General features: G+C 39.8%; 1 protein-coding gene across 3 annotated transcripts in view; it reads right to left on the bottom strand.

The window, feature by feature from the left end:
* ARHGEF9 (Cdc42 guanine nucleotide exchange factor 9) overlaps positions 1 to 22,192 on the bottom strand; it is a 440,519-nt gene that overhangs the window by 371,456 nt on the left and 46,871 nt on the right. For 2 of the 3 annotated variants that reach the window (XM_081565580.1, XM_081565579.1), the window contains exons 3-4: positions 7,887 to 8,043; positions 2,043 to 2,137 (exon numbers count right to left, since the gene is read on the bottom strand). In XM_081565580.1, coding sequence (XP_081421706.1) covers positions 2,043 to 2,137; positions 7,887 to 8,043 — 252 coding nt within the window. The remainder of the gene's footprint in view (positions 1 to 2,042; positions 2,138 to 7,886; positions 8,044 to 22,192) is intronic. The other variant, XM_081565581.1, reaches the window with a different exon arrangement.

Genomic DNA, 22,192 nt, shown 5'->3' with positions numbered 1-22,192 from the left:
ATATCCTGGGAGGGCAAGGCATCATATTATTGCCCCTATTTAACAGAGACAGAGAATAAGTCTCAAGTTGATCTTAAACAACCTTAAGATTAGCTAACATTAGCAAAACTAGTATTGAACTTGGGTGTCTTGATTATAAAGTCTGTGTTAAGTATACTACATCTAACTGTATTATCTTTCTAGCCTTGGATTTTAAAGCTCCTTTCTTCCTGAGAATCCAAACCATTTGATGTAAGCCATTTTTATTACTCTTATTATTCTCATAAAAAGACTAAGCAAGGATGGACCAGGACTACAAAAACAATTGCTTAAGTATTTCAAGTACTGTGAATGCCAGAGTTCCCCAAGGCTTTCTGGGTGACTTCCAAGATTCCCTTTAATCATTGAGTCTGGACACTTTATCCTGCTGGAACCACCTCCCTGGATTTCACTTCCTGAGGCCTTACAAAGTCTGGCTTTCCCAAAGCAAGGGCCTTATCACACATGACTAGTTGCTGCCTTTGAGCATACAAAAACTATTGATTAGAAGTATGCTGATCATTTGTTCTCTGAGCAAAAAGAGGACCAGCATGGAGATCTGGCTGAAATGAAAACAGGTGTTCAGATTTGTCTGTTGATGCCCTTTGTATTAGGAGTAATGAACCAGTTTGAATCTGGACCAAGGAACTCAAGTGAGGGAAGGCTGGCAAGAAAGCAAGTGAGCAGAGGCAGCAAACAGAAGGCAAGCCAAGTGCCATAGAACTTTTCCTCTGGGCCACACTTTGCAACTACCAAACTAACAAAACAAAACAAAACAAAACAAAACAAAACTCTCAATTTCATGACACCTCTCCCTGACCAAGAGTTTTTATCATGAAACAGGCTTGATCTGTTGTGACTAGATGTTTATTTCTGAGCAAGAATATTCAAGTTGGAGGGTAATGATTAGTGAAAGCTAAGTCACTAGGCCAGATATCTCTGTGGATTGCATTCTTAGCTGTAATTTCTCACAAGGGTTTAACCACAGAGCTGTAGATACTTGTTCCCACATAGACTGATTCATGCAGACATAGAGACATATTAGAAAACAGGTATCTGCACACAACTCAAGCAAAAAGATCCAAATTAACTGGCCCATAGATACAAATGCATACAAAAAAGTATCAAATGTCAAAATACCCAAAGATAAACTCAGATAAAAATATATTGATATAGAGAGATATAGATATATAGAAAGGGAAAGACAGAAAGGGGGGCACACACAAACAAAGACTTCAGTTAAAAAAACACATTATAGTCATGCTCAAGGACATCCATACATGCATGAAAGAAGTACTCTAATTCAGATATGTAGATGGACAAAGATGCATATATATTAACAGGTATATGTGAACAAGCATGCACATGCACAGAGATATAACAAGAAAAAATTACACTTAGTACACTCACATAAGTACTCAACAGACACGGATATGAAGATATGGAGGTAGAAAAGCCTCTGAACTCCTAAGCATCAGGTATTATATTTGCACTTATAAAACATCTTCTCCAAGGAAATGCATGTAAATATGCCACCAGTTAGCACTGAAGATGATCATGAACCCAAAGGATATAATAAAAGTAAATCAAATTACACATGCCTTAAAAAATCTCACAGTCCACCATCCAGTCTGCTATAGGAAAGGCAGCCAAATATATTGGCAGCATCAGGGTGTGTGGAAGTCATAAAAAGTCCTCAATTTATTTCATAGAAAAATTAACCTCAGGGAGAAAAGGTTAATGCTCCCAAATTTTTTTTGTAGTCATAAAATAAACCCATTTTAAAACCATTTTAAAAATTGTCTCCATTCCACATACTGGAAGCTCTAATACTTGCAATTTGTCTAATAAAAAGAAAGCTTAGAGAAAATAAATGGTCTTGGATGCTCAGTAAGTTTCAAAGGAGCTAAGAAAAGAGATCTTACCTTATTAATATGTTCTGTCTAATAAAAAGAAAGCTTAGAGAAAATAAATAGCCTTGGATGCCCAGTAAGTTCCAAAGGAACTAAGAAAAGAGATCTTACCTCATTAATATGCTCAGTTCCTGGTCCCTGAGGTTTCAAGTATCCACCAATGTTCTTGCAGGTTTCTAGTGTCTTGGAGGCCTGGTCCAAGTTATCTGTGGTAAAAGAATACCCTTTAGATTGAATACCGACTGCAGCTTCTTTTAAAGAGGTTCTGGCTGCTGAACAACCTAGTATACCACTCAGAACCAGCAGAATTGAGGTGAATGAGGAATGGGAGGTAAGGTTATGCTCAAGTGATTCCAGTAATGGGGAAAAATATCAGAAAGAGAAATTTTTTTAAAAGTACCATTTAAAAATCACATAAAGCTATCCAGAAGTAAACTTAACCAAGGAGTTGAAAGACCTACACTCTGAAAACTATAAAATATTAATGAATGAAATTGGAGATGATAAAAGGGATGGAAAGATATCCAATGCTCTTGAGTTGGAAGAATTAATATTGTTTAAATGGCCATACTCCCCAAAGCAATTTACAGATTTAAAGTAATCCCTATCAAAATACTCATGATATTTTTCACAGAACTAGAAAAAATTATCCCAAAATGTATGTGAAGTGAAAGTTGCTCAGTCATGTCCTACTCTTTGTGACCCAATGGACTATACAGTCCATGGAATTCTCCATGCCAGAATATTGGAGTTGGTAGCCTTTCCCTTCTCCCGAGGATCTTCCCAACCAAGGATTGAACCAAGGTCTCCCACATTGCAGGCAGATTCTTTACCTGCTGAGCCACAAGGGAAGCCCAAGAATACTGGAGTGGGTAGCCTATCCCTCTTCCAGTGGATCTTCCCAACCCAGGAATTGAACCGGGGTCTCCTGGATTGCAGGCAGATTCTTTACCAACTGAGCTATGAGGGAAGCCCTCCCAAAATGCATATGGAATCACAAAAGATCCTGAAGCCATAAAAATAATGAAATATTGCCATTTGCAGCAATGTGGATGGACTTAGAGAATAATATGCTTAGTCTAATAAGTCAGAGAAAGAATGGTACTATATGCTACTACTTACAGGTAAAATCTAAAAAAAAAAAAACCCACGTAAATCAATATGCAAAACAGAAACAGATTCACAGATATAGAAAATAAACTTGTGATTGCCAAAGAAGAGAGTTAAGGGGAGAGGGATAAATTAGGAGTATGAGATTATCAGACATACATGGTCTGACAGACATGGTCTGAGGTTCAGTCTAGCCCTAACAAATTTTTCCTGCTTTTTGCTGTGATATTAAAGAGCAGTATAAAATCCTGTTGTTACCATGAATGTTGGTTTATGTTCCACATAAAGAAACTTAGTGGGAGAGTGACAATGCCTGAAGAGCCTGGTGCTGTGCTCTTGATGTGTTAAGCAAGTCTGTGATGGATGGTGAATGTGTTTTCCTGAATTGTCATCACCCTGATGTTGTACTCTTCTTTCCTCCTTTATTTGGTTAAAATTGTAGAATATTTTTTTTTTTTGCCTACAGTTCTGCTAATAATTTTTGATGATATAACTCTTCATCCCCCTGTCTATCCAAGGACCTCATTCTTTACTAAAGCTTGTTATTTTGGCATATTTTTAGTAGGGTTCAAAACAAATATGCACCAGTATAGTTGTCATTTTATTTTAACTTTATATATATACCATTGACTTGGCTTACAATAGTTTTATGATTTTAACCACTTATATAGGCCATTTGGTTATCATTTATGAAGGAATAATGTGAAGCTAAAGTAATTGCTAAGCTCTGAATGGAAATAAAATGTTCAAGAAAAGTAATTGCCTCTGCTTTATTATGTGTTCAAAATAAATATTGGAAATACTCAGGCACTGAACTTGGGGTTAAGGGCACTGTTGTTTTAATCTAGTGTATTTGCTTAGAGGAGACAAAATGCAAAAATGGACTGCTAAGTAGATGTTAAAATGTTGTGAAATAGTCTATATTGCTACTGTTTTGGAATTTGCCCATTTATGGGCTTCAAAAATAAAATTTTTAATAACATAAACTATTATATATAAAATAGATAAGCAACAAGGATATACTATGTAGTATAGGTAGTTATACCTATTATCTTACCCATAACCTGTAATGGAATATAATCTGCAAAAATACTGAATCGCTATGACATGCCCCTGAAACTAACATAATACTCTAAATCGACTACACTTCAATTAAAAAAAAAAAAAGAAAACCAGTAAGAAAACTCAGGTCTTCTAACACCTGGCTCAGTCATTAAGCATGGCTAAAGCATACCATCACCACAGATATACTAAAATAACAGGTAAAGATACATCAGTTTGTTGTTACCTTGCTGCAGCCAGTGTCTTTTTTAGCATTACTTACAACTGCCCCAGAGCCATTTAACTGAGTGGCATTAGATTCTTCTTGCTATAACTTCCAACACTCTAGATCAATATGAACCTAAAGTCATCCCTACTGGGAGGGATAGATCCTCAGTGGGAAATTATTTGAATGTCATTGCCAAAAGAGCTTCTGAGTCAGTCAAGCTTCAAGAGGTTTGAGCACAGCTCAGCAAATATGTGGGGTGATATGCATAAGGGTAATGCTTGCATAGGGTCTGCTTCTGGAATTCTGGCCCTTTCAAGTAGGAAGCACCCCCCCCCTCCACACACACACACACACACACACACACACACACACTTCATTTGGGCTTCCCTGGTGACTCAGATGGTAAAGAATCTGCCTCCAATGCAGGAGACCCAGGTTCAATCCCTGGGTCAGGAAGATCCCTTGGAGAAAGGAATGGCAACCCACTACAGTATTCTTGCCTGGAGAATTCCATGGATAGAGGAGCCTGGCAGGCTACAGTTGATGGGATTACAAAGAGTCTGACATGTCTAATTGACTAACACTTTCACTTTTTCAATACTTCATTTAGAAAGTAAATCTCATTAGAACTGATTCAAATGTATACTTTTTAATGGCTGAGTAATATTCCATTGTGTATCTCGACTTCCAATATTGCTATATATATATATATATATAATCAACTATGTAAGGGCCCTGGATAAGTATAAGACATAACTTTTATTTCTTAATTTGTTTATTGTTATTAATATTACTATCATTCCCATCCAGTTGTATAGCACCTCAGAGCTTATAAAGCACTTTTATGTTTGCTATCCCCTTTGAGCTTGTGAAGTTCAAATTATTACCCTAACATTACAGATAAGAAAACTAAGTCTCAAAGTAGTAAAGTGATTTATTCCACATCACATAGCTAATAAGTGACAGAGCCAAGAGTCAAATCCAGGTATGTCTGATTTCAAAATTTTTGCTCCTTCCAGCACACCAGGCTATTGGAGGGAAAACTCTGCTGACTTTCTAATTTTGTTCAATAAATATGTGTTGAGTGAATGAAAAAATGAGTGAACAACCAGAGGAAGTAGCAAATTCAGGTTGGGCCCCATAGTAATGTCTGTTTGTGTGTATGTGGGGTAAGTCCTTGGGTATTCAGAACTGGTAGAGAGCGGTGGGGAGAAGAAAACTGCCATCACTGAGCACCCTGCAAGCCAGAAACTGTGGCAGGGACATTCATAGATTCTGTTTCACTCAATCTTCACAATTAACCCATGAGTCAGATATTACCCAGCATCTCATTCCTCAGATGGTGAAACTGAGGTGCAAAGAGGTTATGTAATTTGCACAAGGTGGTGGAACAGAAATTTGAACCTGGGTCTGTTCGACTTCAACGCTGATTCTTTCCACTATAATAGTCTGCCTTAGGAAACTCCTGATAGAAGCCGAGAGGAAGGAACTGGTAGAGTGTTTATAGAGAAACACGTAAGGACAGAGACTGAGCACTAAAAAACAAACTGAAGTCCTTCAGGCCCTGAGCAATATGGAAGTAAAACAAGTACTAAACATAGTGGGAATGGGATCCTTGGGTCTCATTGCTATCATGGTCAGGGTTGTAAGAGCAGCTGAAACAGGCTTCCCAAATGGGATCCTGATATCATCCTCCTCCCTAGGGATATTTTTAACCCAAGTGTCTGTTTGGGACCTTGAGAACATGGGAGCCACTTATATCCCTGAGGTGAAAGTGCCAAACTCAGGGGTACATTTTCCCACCCATGGCTTATAAATAAGCCCAGAGTAGTCCTCAAGGTAGCTACTAATCCTGACTTTGCCAGACTCTCCCCTGAGGGATTGTTATCTGCTGTTAACAGTCAGGAGCATGGTGGGGGTGGGGCACTCTGATGCAACTGGCCATGGAGTGGAGCAGCTGCTAAAAAGCTTCTGAATTGCTAAGGGGTTGGGCTCATTTTCTAAGAGGGAGAGAGGAAGGAAACAGCTCTGACCATATCCCCTGCTTTATACTTCTGGCCTGATCTCCCAGGGGATTATGAGAGCATGCTTTATTCTCAGGCAGAGGACTTAGAAATTATGGTAGGCATCTGCTGCCACTTTGATGGCTTGATTTGTGTCCACCACTTGCAGTCTTCTTTAAGGGGAAGGAGGTGACTGGTTATTCCAGTACAGGTGAGCTTGAATGTAATCAAAGCTTGTAATTCCAATGTTTAAGACTTTGTTCTAGAACTGTAGTAAAATCACATTCTGACATGGTTGAAAGTTAGAAGGTTGAAGTCCTGTCTTAACTCTGTTATGAACTGACTTAGGACCTTGAATAGGTCCCTTTCCCTGTATCAGCCTATTTCCCATTCATAAATCAAGAGGACTGAGCAACCTCTAAGGACCCTCCTAGTTTTGCAGTGAAAGATTATCTCCCTTCAGAATTCTTCACTCTTTCCTTTCACCACCTTGCTGGCTTCTGGGGATTTCTGAGTGAGATGATGCTACAAAAGACCCAAGCTTGCAATTTCTTTGGCTCCTACCTTAACAGAATTCTGGCAAGGAATCGCAGGGTTGGAAATAAGCTCCAAGTCAAAGTATCCCCCATGTTCTCCACACATGGAGTGAATATAATAAAAAAGAAGTGGCCAGTTCAGAGCAGCTACAGATCCTTTAGGATTGAGGGAATCTTTGGCTCATAGAGAAGTAGGATCAAGGTTATAGACACTATAGAAAACTTTGGAAAGGAATGTTATGAAATCTTGTGTATCCTTAGTATTCATGCAAATTATGTTGCTGTAAAAATTACTGGTAGTGGGGTCTGTTAGGGGACTGTTAGGGTGTGGTCTAAGGCCCATGGGTAAGAGAGCATAGATTCTCCCAGTTGTACCAAAAGATGGAGCTTTACTTTCAAGCGACAAGAGTCTAGCAGGCAGGGTCAGTGGCCTGAGTTAGAAAGGGTATACCCTGAAGCTCTAGGAGGTAACTGGTTTTGGTTGGGGGAAATCTCTGTGTTTTGAGTGAGGTAAATAAAGTTGCCTTGAGCCTTGAGGAGCTTTCCATGGTCAGTAGTCAGCAAAACAGGGGAGGACCTGGGACCCACAGAGAGTAAGTCTAAGCAAGATGCAAGAGAGACAGGGCTAGAATGACACCATGGGAGGTGGGAACAATCGGACTGGTCCATTTGAGGCCAGGAGGAAGGTGTACATAGGAGTACTATGAAAATGGTGAAGAGGAGGAACTAGAGTTTATGAGACCTGGAACGTACTGGGCACAGAGGGCCTGGGGCGGGGGAATAAGGCTTTAGCAAGATGGGATATTTGAGTGCATTGAGATTAAAGGCCCCAAATAAGAAAAGAAGAGCATGGAGAAGGAAAAACCTATACCTTGTCATTGCTAATGCGAATTTTCAAGTGCCAATGAGGAAGAGTACTAGGGAACTGGGGGGAAGGGTTGTTAGGGAAGTAGGGTAACATCAACACAATCTGTCTGTGCATGAGGTCTGCCAAGCATGTCCCACCTCAAGAAAAAAAAAGGCATAAAAGGCATACCTGTGCAAAGCTTCCTGGATCTCCTCCAACCCACTTGATCCAGCTCCATGGGGATGCTCTGTGAGATGGACAGAGAATGGCATTTTTCCAGAAGGATTTTGAGTGGTGCAGTCCTTGGTGATGGTTCAGCTGGGGGAAAGAAAGTCTGCAAAGAAAACTGTTCAGGATCAGTTACTCACGGGGTTGGGGAGTGGGCCAAAACTTTGCTTAAACAGAAGAACTTCCAATCTGAAATATATTCTGATCCAGCCTCCAAATTCAGGCAGGGTTACTATATATTATCAATAAATGTGATCAAAGATCCAACTACAAAGAACTTAAAAGACATCAGGGAGTGTAGAAAAGGAAAATAATCTAACTTATTTAAAGAAAATAGCATCTATTTGTTTACTCTTTCTTAGGCATTTTTTGTGTGTTTGGTTAGTATTAGGATGGAGTCTGCATCTGCTATAAACTTTAACCTTTACTCAATGTGAGGCCTGGGGCAAGTTAATTTATCTCTCTAAGTCTCAGTTTCTTCATCTACATAAAAGAGATTGTGATAACACCTAACTTGCAGAATTATTAGGATTCAAAAATGAGATAATGCATATAAAGCACAAAAATGAGAATGAGAGAGTGAGAGACAATGATTGAAAGAGAGACAAACTTTCTCTTGCCAGAAGCACATTTTAGCTAAGACCAAGTCCTCTCCTTTGATATCAACATAACCATCTGTTTTCGATTCCAATCTTTCTTTCTTTTCCAAAATCCTGACCTCCAAGTGGAAAAAGAGGGAAGTAACTAACATCTGTGAAATAACTATATAGCACAGTATTATGCATTAGATACCCTACTGAGTATATTTATGCATATTATCTCATTCAGTCTTCATAAATACTCCATAAGGTGGCTAGCAGCCCATTTTACAGTAAGGAAACCAAGGGTCAGAAAAAATAAATGAGTTGCCCATGGTCTCATAACTACTAAATTGTAGGTCTATTTAACTACAGACCAGAAAAGATAAACAGTTCCTTGAGCTGACATCCTTAAAGTTCCTCCTCAATATTCCTAAGTCACATGAACATAGTACAGGTTTCTTCCAGCTGTACTATTCATCCCTAAGAGGACTGGATGTGGAGAGAAGTTAACAATTTTATGCCACAGGTGTAAAAAACTAATAAAAAATTCGATTAAATAAAGTCCATATATGCATTAATATACAGTATTTGTCTTTCTCTTTCTGACTTACTTCACTTTGTATAATAGGCTCTAGATTCATCCATCTCATCAGACATCCTGTATGGGAGGGGAGTTTACGGGAGAATGGCTACATGTATATGTATGGCTGAGTCTCTTTGCTATTCACCAGACATTATTGCAACATTTACTATACTCTAATACAAAATGAAAAGTTAAAAAGAAAAAATAAAAAGAAATAAAGTCCAGAGATCAGAACGGGGAGCTCTTAGGACCTGGAGTGATAGCAGAGCCCAACAAGAAGAAGAGACTTTTCCTAGCAAGTGAAGTGAAAGTGTTAGTCGCTTAGTCATATCTAACTCTTTGTGACCCTGTGGACTATAGCCCACCAGGCTCCTCTATCCAGGAGATTCTCCAGGCAAGAATATCGGAATGGGTTGCCATTCCCTTCTCTAGGAGATCTCCCCCACCCAGGGATCAAATCCCAGGGATCTCCTGCATTGCAGGCAGATTATTTACCATCTGAAGGACTTCCCTGGTGGCTCAGAGGTTAAAGCGTCTGCCTCCAATGCGGGAGACCTGGGTTCGATCCCTGGATCGGGAAAATCCCCTGGAGAAGGAAATGGCAAACCACTCCAGTATTCTTGCCTGGAGAATCCCATGGACGGAGGAGCCTGGTAGGCTACAGTCCACGGGGTCGCAAAGAGTCGGACATGACTGAGCGACTTCCCTTCCTTCCCTTACCAGGGAAGCCCTTCCTAGCAAGGACTAAGTCAATGAAAAGCCATGGGCTTTTTGTTTACTATAGCCCTCCCAACTTCCCTTTCATCTCTAAGAACATGTTCTTGGGGCTTCCCTGGTGGCACAGTGGTAAAGAATCTGCCAGCCAATTCAGGAGACACAGGTTCAATCCCTGGTCTGGGAAGATCCCACATGCCATGGAGCAACTAAGCCTGTGAACTATAACTACTGAGCCTGTGCTCTAGAGCCTGGGAACCACAACTACTGAGCCCATGTGCCACAACTACTGAAGCTCAGGCACCCTAGAGCCCAGGTTCTGCAGCAGGAGAAGCCACCACAATGAGAAGCCCAGGTACTGCAACAGTATATTAACGCATATATATGGAATTTAGAAAGATGGTAATGATGACCCTATATGAGAGACAGCAAGAGACACAGATGTAAAGAACAGACTTTTGGACTCACTGAGAGAAGGCAAGAGTGGGATGATTTGAGAGAATAGCATTGAAACATGTATATTATCATATGTGAAATAGATCGCCAGTCCAGGTTTGATGCATGAGACAGGATGCCCAGAGCTGGCACACTGGGATGACCCTGAGGGATGGGATGGGAAGGGAGGTGGGAGGGGGGGTTCAGGATGGGGAACACATGTACACCCATGGCTGATTCACGTCAATGTATGGCAAAAACCACTACAATATTGTAAAGTATTTAGCCTTCAATTAAAATAAATAAATAAATAAATAAATAAAAACAAAAAATAAGCTCTAGGTATAAACTATTATCTACACTGTGCCTGGAGACCTCAGTCCTCAGGAAAAGTAGAGAGAGCCAACCAACTTTAAAAATAGCAATAAGAAAGAATCCAAGAGACCTCTTTGGGGTGGAGAAAGGCCCTACCTATAGCTCTCCTTAGCACTCGCTTTGCACCTAGAGAACAAGTCAGTCTCAGCCCCTGTGAGACATTATATGGGAAACCTTTTGTCTATGTAAATGACCTCCTCCTAGACCCAGAAACCCAAGCCCTTTGTTCCTGTGCTATGACTGTTGGGAAATTTCAGCAAGAGATGTGCTTATGGGCAAATAATCAAGACTCAAAGGAGCTCAAATAGTCACCTTTGTATGCTCTTGGTACCCAGGTGCTAATCAAAGTTCAGAAAGATGAATCTCCAGGGTCTCAACTTCAGCCTACATGGAAGGTCCCATACCCTACTTTTTTACTCCTACAGCAGTCAAGGTACCAGGACACAACTCCTAGATTCACCACTCTCGAGTCAAGCTGTGGAAGGAAAAAGAGGATGCTCAGTACACTTGCCAAACCCTGGGAGACCTCTGATATCTATTCAAGACTACAGATTAGTGCCATTCAGATGAACATTCACGGAATTGAATTTCTCAGGTTAAGCCTACTGTTCTGCCTATACTTTATTACAATTATCCTCTTGATTTGCTTTTCCCAGGGAAACTCTTTCCATATTTGTTATATTCAGATCCCATAAGCCTCATGCCCTAGACACCATGATGTGGCACCTCTTTCTTGTCTGTCTTGCTGGCTTAGGCTATTCATAGATACATCCTTTAAGACTGGCCATCACCGAGGTCACCAAGTGCCTGAACAAGTCTAACTCTTGGGTGTGCCCTGATCTGGCCATAAAAAACAAAATTGTGCACCATGGTAACTTGCTTGAGTGCCCCTTATTGGCCATTACTGTACCCTTTGCCAACCTAACACAAGTCAATGGGAGTTGGTTAGGTTCCACTCTCAATTCTGCAAAACCTAAATGAGTTAACTGGGAAGAAAAAAAAATATCTTAAAGGTCGGGGAAGTTGAAACAATGTCTGGCATCATGCCCATATGCTTTGTGAGTTACCCTTGGTAAGATGGAAAACCACTCATAAAGATGCCTAGTGATCTCTGCATTGGGGCACTTAACTCATCCTCCCACTATAACTGGACTATGGAGCTACTGAACTCCTCTCAACTCTGGGTTGCTAGATTCAAATATGCTAAAGCTAAAAGCTTCCCAGGACACACTTCAGAAGGAATTACCTAATGTGAAAGTCTAACCACCAATCCTTGGGGCTGGGAATGAAACCTTCTTCCCCAAAATTGGAAAACAGGTGGCACAGTGTATGGCTATTAGACCTACAACAATACCAATAACTTCCCTAACAATAATAATGCAGCCTGGTTTTCAGATGCCCACATACAATTATATACGTCTATCTGAGTTGAGATTGGGGGAGGATCTGGGGAATGTATGGGGAAAAAATCTCTGAAACCCTGATCAAGATTGTGGAAATGGATGAGGGAATAAGACCATGCTACACTAACCAGTCCATGCACACCCTCATAATATTATTTCACTCACCTTCTGAAACACCATTTGTCAACTAATGAGAACACATTCCTCATGCCAAACATCACCCTCAATAGTGACACAGTATACAAAATGGAGGTATCACCACCAAGCACAGGCCTCCATCCAATGTACAGGGAACAGATTCACCCAACTAGGGCTAAATCTAACAACCTGGGTCAGCCCCCATTAGGGGGAAATTTCCCTTGTAGGAATGGGATGTTATTTCATATGTCAAAGGTCTCTATACTTTATTCTCCTGACCAAATGGTATAGGATCTGCACAATAGTCCTGATGGTTCCAAGAGTCTGGTTTCTCACCATTGGAAAACTTAGGACAACCTCAGGGGCTATCTCCAACTTGAGTTCATTCCTGGAACAGGCAATAGAAGGAGTTACATATCAACACTAATGCGACCTCCCCTCTTACTGAATACCATCCAATTGGGGAGGCACATACATAAGTGATAATCCCATCTTGGAAAGACTGGGGATAGGACATTTGGTAGCTACAGGGCTCTTTTGGTTTGTGGGGATCACCCTCCTCACAAGGGCAGTGCTTAATATTTCAATAATGATGCAACAGGGATGGGAAGCCACAGTATCAGCTCTAGAGGCTCAACAAAAGTCTATTGACAGCTTGGCAGGGGTGGTACTCCAAAATAGGCAGGCTATAGATCTTTTGAATGCAGAACAAGGAGAAACTTGTGCCATCCCGAATGAGACCTGCTGTTTTGGAGTTAACGCCTCAATCAAAGTTGAAGAAAGCTTTTCAGTTCTCAAAAAGATCATATAAATCATCCAAGATCTTAATGATTGAGCAGGGGCACCTCCAGATTGGCTCCAGTCCCTCTTTGGGATCTTCTCTTGGAGAGGAGGGATTTGGAGTTGGCTACTGCCCCTGCTGATCCCTGTTGTCACCATACTAATTCTGCTCATGGTTGCTCCATGCATTATCAATTGCTTAACCCATTTTATTTCTGCCCAGGTCACCGAATTACAAAATGCCATAATGTTGCAGAGGGGATACACAGAACTACAGATAAATACTGATGGTATCTACCACTTGCCCTTAGATAGACACTGTCACCCAGACCCTGAGGACCCCAAGGCCTAAGAATAGCAAAAGGGGGAAGCTCAATACCCCTTGCCACTCCAGCTCAGCAGGAAGTAGTCAGAGAGACCTCAGTGTCCCTACTCCCAAAGAATTGGTCCTCCCATCTCTTGAGGGGGGCATGTTAGGCAGTTAGAGTAGGAAGAAAGGGGTCCAAAATTGCAGTCAAAGGAAGTGATGACTAGGAGATCACACACACACACAGAGGGTAAACAAAGAAAAAAACAAAAAAGGAGAACTGTGAAACTGATTGAAGACTTCCACTGGGAAAACATGCCCGGCACATCCACTTCCCTGTTTGGTCTCAGGATCATGCCTCATTTTCATAGGGCACAAGCAATCAAACCCCAAGTACCACCCAGGGGAGGGAACAAAGGATATAAAAATGAAAGCCAATTTGAACGGGACCACTCCTGTAGGGGTTGGCCTGCTCTCATGTCTCGAGAGTGTACGGCTTACTGCTTGCTCAATAAATCTTGCCTCCTCAAGCTATCCTGGTCTGTCATTTCAATTATTTGCTATGACAAGATAAGAACCAGGAGAGAGAAAATTGACATAGCACTTTCTTTCCCCACAATGTGGTGTCAGTAGATTGGCTTTGCTGCCCATCAGGTGAGTGGGCCAAGTTTGGTTTGGAAACAATAGCAAAACTCAAAAAGAAGAGGAAAGACTCATATTCTTTCCTGGCAAGGACTCAACCAATGAAAAGCCATGGACTCTCTGTTTACTACAGCCTTCCTAACTTTCTTTTCTCCTGTATAAAAGTGTTCTCCTTCCCTTTCTGTGCAGGGACATGTACATGGCCTGCCAAAGTTGCAGACCATGAGTTGCATTTCTCTGCTGCTTTCCAAGAAACCCATCTTTGCTGGAGAAATAGCTGGCAGTCTATTTGTTTTAGGTAAGGTTCTCTGCCAAATTGGTAACCCAGTTTCCAAGGGCTGAGACAAGTTATCAAAGTCAGTTCATTCTTAGGCACAACAAAAGCCACTGGGTAGTACCGAAAATAAAGCAGTAGATGGTACAAGTGACTGTACTAAATTTGCATGAATCCTTAGACATGGTCTCAAGGTTGCTTTTTATAATTCTCCTTAATCTTAACTAACTCTGTCTCCTAGATCCATAAACTGTTAGAGCTAGAAAGCCTCTTATGGTCCTATAATCTAACTCCCTCATTAAACAGATGGAAAAAAAACTGAGCCCCAGAAATGGAAGGCACTAGATCATTGAATTCTTTTGATTTTGGATAAAGGGAAGGGGAGATACCTACAGAGCATGAAGTCAAATTCTACAGCAAGATTTTGGGGATACTTGCCCCTAAATCCTCTTTATATGATCTGAACATCTTCACTTCTCTGGTCACAATTACTGACAGTCCACTAATTTCAACATCATTTGGGGGTAGGGGTTCACCACTCTCTGTGAGGATGAAAACAGACCTCCATATGAATTAGCCTAATTAGATCGCTTTCCAGGCTGTACCTGGGGCCAGAGCTCTAGTTGGAGGAGCATACATTTTATTAGGGCTGCCATGACAAATCACCACAAACTGAGTGGCTTAAACAACCAGAGTTTTTTTCTCACAGCTCTGGTGGCTGGAAGTTTGAAATCAAGGTATCAGCAGGGACATGCTCCTATGAAGACTCTAGGGATGAATATTTCCTTGCCTCCTAGCTCATGGTAGCTCTCAGCAATCCTTGGAATTCCTTGGCTTGCAGGTACATTACTCCAACCTCTGTATCAATCATTCCATGGCCTTCTTCCCTGTGTCTTTGTGTTATTGTTCAAATTTCTCAATTCTCATAAACAGATCAGTTATTGGATTCAGTTCAGTTGCTCAGTCATGTCCGACTCTTTGTGACCCCATGAATTGCAGCACGCCAGGCCTCCCTGTCCATCACCAACTCCCGGAGTTTACCCAAACCCATGTCCATCGAGTCGGTGATGCCATCCAACCATCTCATCCTCTGTTGTCCCCTTCTCCTCCTGCCTTCAATCTTTCCCAAACATCAGGGTCTTTTCCAATGAGTCAGTTCTTCTCATCAGGTGGCCAAAGTATTGGAGTTTCAGCTTCAGCATCAGTCCTTCCAATGAATATTCAGGACTGATTTCCTTTAGGATGGACTGGTTGGATCTCCTTGCAGGCCAAGGGACTCTCAAGAGTCTTCTCCAGGGTGGGGGGTCCAGGAAGGGGAACACATGTAAACCCATGGCTGATTCATGTCAATGTATGGCAAAAACTATTACAATATTGTAAAGTAATTAGCCCCCAACTAAAATAAATAAATTTATTAAAAAAAAAAAAACCAAAAAAAAAAAGGAATGGCAATGAAAAAAAAAAAAAAAGAGTCTTCTCCAACATCACAGTTCAAAAGCATCAGTTCTTCGGTGCTCAGCTTTCCTTATAGTCCAACTCTCACATCCATACATGACTACTGGAAAAACCATAGCTTCAACTAGATGGACCTTTGTCAGCAAAGTAATATCTCTTCTTTTTAATACACTGTCTAGGTTGGTCATAGCTTTTCTTCCAAGGAGCAAGCATCTTTTCATTTCATGGCTACAGTCACCATCTGCAGTGATTTTGGAGCCCAAGAAAATAAAGTCTGTCACCGTTTCCATTGTTTCTCCATTTATTTGCCGTGAAGTGATGGGACCGGATGCCATGTTTTTTGAATGTTGAGTTTTAAGCCAGCTTTTTTACTCTCCTCTTTCACTTTCATCAAGAGGCTCTTCAGTTCCTCTTCACGTTCTGCCATAAGGGTGGTATCATCTGTGTATCTGAGGTTATTGATATTTCTCCTGGAAATCTTGATTCTAGCCTGTGCTTCATCCAGCCCAGCATTTCTCATGATGTACTCTGCATAAAAGTTAAATAAGCAGGGTGACAATATACAGCCTTGACATACTTCTTCCCCAATTTGGAACCAGTCTGTTGTTCCATGTCTGGTTTTAACAGTTGATTCTTGACCTGCATACAGATTTCTCAGGAGACAAGTAAGGTGCAGGGGTTAGTAATCAGCTACCTGCTGCTCTGGCTAAGCCATGAGAGAAACACCATGGGAAAAGAATAAAAGCAAAATATAGCAATACAGTATAATCTAAAGTACCGAGAGAAGGGCACCGTGAACAATGTTTCTCAATAGTTCATAAAAGCTCCAATAGCCGGACCTCACTTATTTTTTTTTACCACTCCCCATCCCCACTTTTAAAAGCTGCCTTAAGAGGCAAATATATGGCCGGTATCTTTCCGAGCTTTCTGAATTTCCCATGCTTAACGCCAGTTTCAATGCCTGAGAGAGTATTACTTAATGCAAAGGGGGATTTTCAGAGGCCTCATCCCACTCTTCTTCAGGATCCTGCACCAGTATTCCAACTTTAGCTTCGCTCTCTGCGATCCTTCACTTTGGAGCCCCATGTTGGGCACCACTTGCTGCAGTCAGCACAGCAAGTAAGAATTGAAAGTGGTTGATGCAAAGTTTGGGAAAAAGAAGCTAGAGGCAGAATTAAAGTTTTAAAGATGGGACCTGGGAACTCAAGACCTCTTGGATCAAGAGCCCCGTTCCTTGGAGTCACATCACTTTTATTTAGTGTCTTGGTAAGTAGAAAGTATCTGTTGTGCTACGATGAAGTCAGCCTCCTGTGTCCCCGGTCACATCTCTCATTTTATTGATTACTTTGATCTACCTTTGTTATTTTCTTGTACAAGAGGTATCACCCAGCTGGAGGTCATAGACCCACATATGCCTTGGGAAAACATCTTGGTGTGTGCACAAGCAGCATTCTGAACTTGTGCTGACCTGGCATTCCGAGGTCCACACTATGTTTTTCCTTAGCTTAGCAGGGCATGACGACCCCAACTAATCAGCCTGACGTACTTTTGGTTAGATTATACTGTACTGCTATATTTTGCTTTTATTCTTTCCCCATGGTGTTCTTCTCATGGCTTAGCCAGAGCAACAGGCAGCTTATTATTAACCTTCGCATTTCCGGTTCTAACTGTTGCTTCTTGATCTGCATACAGATTTCTCAGGAGGCAGGTTAAGGAGATCTGGTATTTCAGTCTCTTGAAGAATTTTTCACAGTTTGTTGTGCTCTATACAGTTAAAGGCTTTGGCGTAATAGATGAAGCAGAAGTAGATGTTTTTCTGGAATTCCCTTGCTTTTTCTATGCTCCAACAGATGTCGGCAATTTGATCTCTGGTTCCTCTACCTTTTCTAAACCCAGCTCAAAATCTGGAAGTTCATGGTTCATGTACTGTTGAAGCCTGGCTTGGAGAATTTTGAGCATTACTTTGCTAGTATGTGAGATATATGTATGTATGTGTGTGTGTGTGTGTGTGTATATATATATATATATGGCTAACCTAAGAACTTCCTTAGTTTAAAACAAAAAAATAAACCAGCTTTACCATAATGGGTCTTACAAATGCAAATAAAATATTAGGATAATTAATGTTAATTAGGTTGATTAACAAGGAAATAAGATAAAACTGAGGAGAAAGTCTAGAGACTTCTTCCCAACAAGGTGGAAATATTAAAAAGACTCACCTCAAAAGGCTAAAGAAATCTTTTAGATGGTTATTCAGAAAATGGATAAATAAAAGAGATATTAATGGGATTAAAGCAAAAGTATCTGATACAGCACTACATAAAGTTGGAATGGCTAAAGGGACCCTCCCCATTGATCTTCAACACTAAAGGGTCTCAAACAAGTCTTCTGTGTTTACCTCAGTTTTATATAGCTGTACTGTACTGTGCTTAGTCGTTTCCAACTTTTTGTAGCCCAATGGACTGCAAATGTACCCGGCCAGGCTCCTCTGTCCATGGAATTTTCCAGGCAATAGTACTGGAGCAGGTTGCCATTTCCTACTGTAGGGGATCTTCCTGACCTAGGGATTGAAACTGTGTCTCTCGCGTCACGTGCATTGGCAGGCAGATTCTTTATCATTAGCACCACCTGAATTTAAATATGGTTTTTCAGCTTTTTAAACATATATATTAATATATGCATATATGGTTAAAAAGCTAGAAGAAAATTACACTGAGATAATTGACCAACAATAGTTTGGGGAAATAGATCAATTAATCAAATTAAAAGATTGACAAAAGGGCTCAAAACCCTCACTGAGGACCCCAGAAACTTTTTTACAAAAATAGATAAAATAATCAGGGATAAAAAGAAAGGTTTCTGGACTCCTTGTAAAACCAAGGCTAGTTGATAGGATCCTAATGGCAACTAAATTTAAAGGCATGAAAATTGGTAAAATTGAGATGAAAGTTTATATAAATTAGTATATTTAAATGAGTTTTATATAAGATGGTTACTTCTCTTGCCTAACTATATCCTGGGATAAACATTATGTCTCACTGGAGAATTCCTCCCTTGCTATTGTAAGATAGGACATATAAATCTGCTCTTCAGGCCATATTAATTAAACATACTAAAAGAAACCAACAGGGTTACCTGAGCCCCCACAGTATGTAATAAAAACTGGAAGTTAATTTTCAGAGGCTAATAAAAAGAATAACTTCCCTGGTGGCTCAGACTGTAAAGCGTCTGCCTACAATGCAGGAGATCTGGGTTCAATCCCTGGGTCGGGAAGATCTCCTGGAGAAGGAAATGGCAACCCACTCCAGTATTCTTGCCTGGAAAATCCTATGGACAGAGGAGCCTGGTGGGCTACAGACCATTGGGTCACAAAGAGTCGGACACGACTGAACGACTTCACTTTCACTTTCAATAAAAAGAATAATAGAGAAATAAAGATTCTTGATCTGGGTTTAACCTGTGCACTCAGAAAGAGGGCCTTTTTTGAATGTCTAGTGTAATTTGAACCCTAAATTTCTAGAACATAGGAGTCTTGACTTTCAGTTTAAAAGTCTTCTCACTTATAAAAAATAAATAAGATACAGTCGAGCAAGTCAATATTTAATATCATTTAGGTGGTAGACCAGTTCTTTGGGGAATTAAAAGCAACTGTCTTTGTCTTGAGGTCATGTGGTAAAGAACCTGCCTGCCAATGCAGGAGATGCAAGAGATGGGTGTTCTATCCCTGTGTTGGGAAGGTCCCCTGAAGGAGGAAATAGCAACCTACTCCAATATTCTTGCCTGGAAAATCCCATGGACGGAGGAGCCTTATAGGCTACAGTTGATTGGGCTGCAAACAGTCAGATAGGACTGAGCATCATGCACATCTTTGTCTTGCAAATCTATACAAATCAGAAATGTAAATAAAGCCCACAATGACCTGAGACTGAGCCTAATTATCTCATTCATGTAAAACCTGAAACCAAAGGGGAGGGAAAAAAAGGCCTTTTAGAACTGAAACCACTAGAAAGGCTCCCTCACCCAAAATCTAATTTACAGCTTCCCTAAGGATTGATTTATCAAGGGCAAATGCAAATCTTAATAGTCTTTTCCACAAACAGTAAAGCCTTGGTCATCTGAGCTATAAAACTAGTGAACACATAGCTTCCCTTTAACAGTTATGAATAAGGTATTAGAATATAAATATACTAGCTTAAAACTAACAGAATATGTTAAATTTGCTTACTCAGATGACTAAGGCTTTACTATTTGAGGAAAAGACTGTTATGATACATCTTTACCACTGGATAATATTGTCAAAATTAAATTTATAAAAGAGCTCTATTTAATTGACTTAAAAATAAGCACTTACAAATCAAATATTTCTAAATATAAAGAAAACTGACCAGAATGAATTTCAGGTTCAAGTAGTATGGGAAATATTCAATAATTAAATTAATTTCTGGTATTAAAGCTGGCTAATGCTTGTTGGTTTAATCAACACAGACACCTCTTACTTTATTGTACCTAGGTTTACTGAATGTCAATAAGTTCATATTATTTCTAAGAAAGAGTTTGTCAGCAAGAAAAGAAATTGGTATGAAGATATTTTCCTAAGTTTTAAAACAAAATGAGCTAAGATTCTTCAGGTGAACTTTTTATGAATAATTATGTTTTAGTCATGCCTATCTAAAATAGTTTCTCCAGATTTGTGGTAACTTGAAACTTTTTGGTTTTGTTAAAGTTAAATCATAGAAGTCATTAAACATCCAGATCATTTCAAATAAGATAAAAGACTGGAACATTTACTGCTAAAAAAAAATCTAAGTTTACTTATTTTTGTCCCCTTATGAGAGAAAAACTAGAGATATTTTGGTTTATTAGACATGTACCACTTTGAGAAAAGAAATTATGCTATGAGAAGGTCTGTGTTGCTAGAGGTTATAGAATATTAACTTTGGCAATCAAAAATGCTGGTGTGACAGAACATACAAATACTTGCTCATCAGTTTTCATTAAAGATTAAGACTTTTAAGGTTTAGAATTGTAATATATGCAATTAAAGCTTCAGGTATAGTAAGAAAACTATTTCAGCATTCAAGGAAAGTAGGATTTGTATTTTCAGGAAAAGATGGTATGGGGAATGGAAATGTATTTTATTTAGAGGAAGAAAGTGATTTTTTCCCAACACTGGTTATTTCTGTATGGGAATGAAAATATAGGACAAATAAATATAGATACAAAAAATTTATGAGAGGTTTGTAAAAAGGGAGCCCTGAGAAAAGAGTTTTGTACAAAGTCAGGCTGGGATTGCTACTGCTGCTGCTGCTAAGTCACTTCAGTCGTGTCCGACTCTGTGCAACCCCATAGACGGTAGCCCACCAGGCTCCCCCGTCCCTGGGATTCTCCAGGCAACAATACTGGAGTGGGTTGCCATTTCCTTCTCCAATGCATGAAAAGGAAAAGTGAAAGTGAAGTCACTCAGTCATGTCCGACCCTTAGCGACCCCATGGACTGCAACCTACCAGGCACCTCCGTCCATGGGAGTTTCCAGGCAAGAGTACTGGAGTGGGCTGCCATTTCCTTCTCCGCAGGCTGGGATTAGATCATGTTTAATTAAGAAAGGGAATTTTGTTACTGAAGGTAGGCAGATGTAGGCCTAGAGTTTGGTTTTCTCTCTTTGTTAAGAGAACAAAATTTTCTTGGAATGTTGAACTACTTTTGATAACAAACTGTGAGTTTCCTTGCCTTCTAAATGATCTGTATCTGCGTTAAAATCTTTTATTGTCACTTCTGCTGAAAAAATAAGTATTGTTTCATATCTATGATCTTTTTTTAAAAAAATTATTGGAATATAGTTGACTTACAATGTTGTGTTGGTTTCAGGTGTACAGGAATGTGAATCAGTTATACATATCCATGTATCCACGATTTTTAGATTCATTTCCCGTATAGGCCATTGCAGAACACTGAGTTCCCTGTACTATACAGTAGGTCTTTATTAGTTAGGTCTTTATTAGTTATCTGTTCTTTTTTCCTATTTGACCAAGTGTTTTAAAGTCTTTTAATATATTTGACAAATTTCACCACATCAAATTCTAAATAAAGTTCCTTTGATCTCCAGCTAATTTTGGGATGCTTCAAATGTTCACTGAGACAACCCAAAGAGAGATACTAATTAGGTTTGTTTGGTATGTTAAATTACATGGAAAACATTGTCAAATAAATAATGATAAAATTGTCTTAGCTATATGGGAAAATGTCATTAATATAGATATTCTAAAAGTTATATGGAGGTCCTAAAAATCTGATATGTCCTAAAATGTTATCAATCATAATTCTAGTTATTATCTTAAAATGTTGTATGTCACAGAAATATGCAAGTTTCTTTTAAATTGCATTATGATAAAATCTTTAGCCGTATCTTTTTAAGTCTTTTGCCATTTACAGACAATCATTGCTTTACTCTGATGCTTTTATAAGATGCAGGTCTTCAAGAAGATTCATAAAAAAGGACTTTTTGACAAATATAAATTTCTGATGACTTTTGCATCATACCATTAAGCTGGGTAAGAAATTACAAAACTCTAGTGAAAAAATC

This window comes from Giraffa tippelskirchi, chromosome X (assembly GCF_054371585.1).
Source record: "Giraffa tippelskirchi isolate mGirTip1 chromosome X, T2T-mGirTip1v1.2.pri, whole genome shotgun sequence".
NCBI classification, from domain to species: Eukaryota; Metazoa; Chordata; class Mammalia; order Artiodactyla; family Giraffidae; genus Giraffa; species Giraffa tippelskirchi.
The sequence above is the reverse complement of the archived record's forward strand: the minus strand, read 5'-3'. Positions and strand labels throughout refer to the sequence as shown.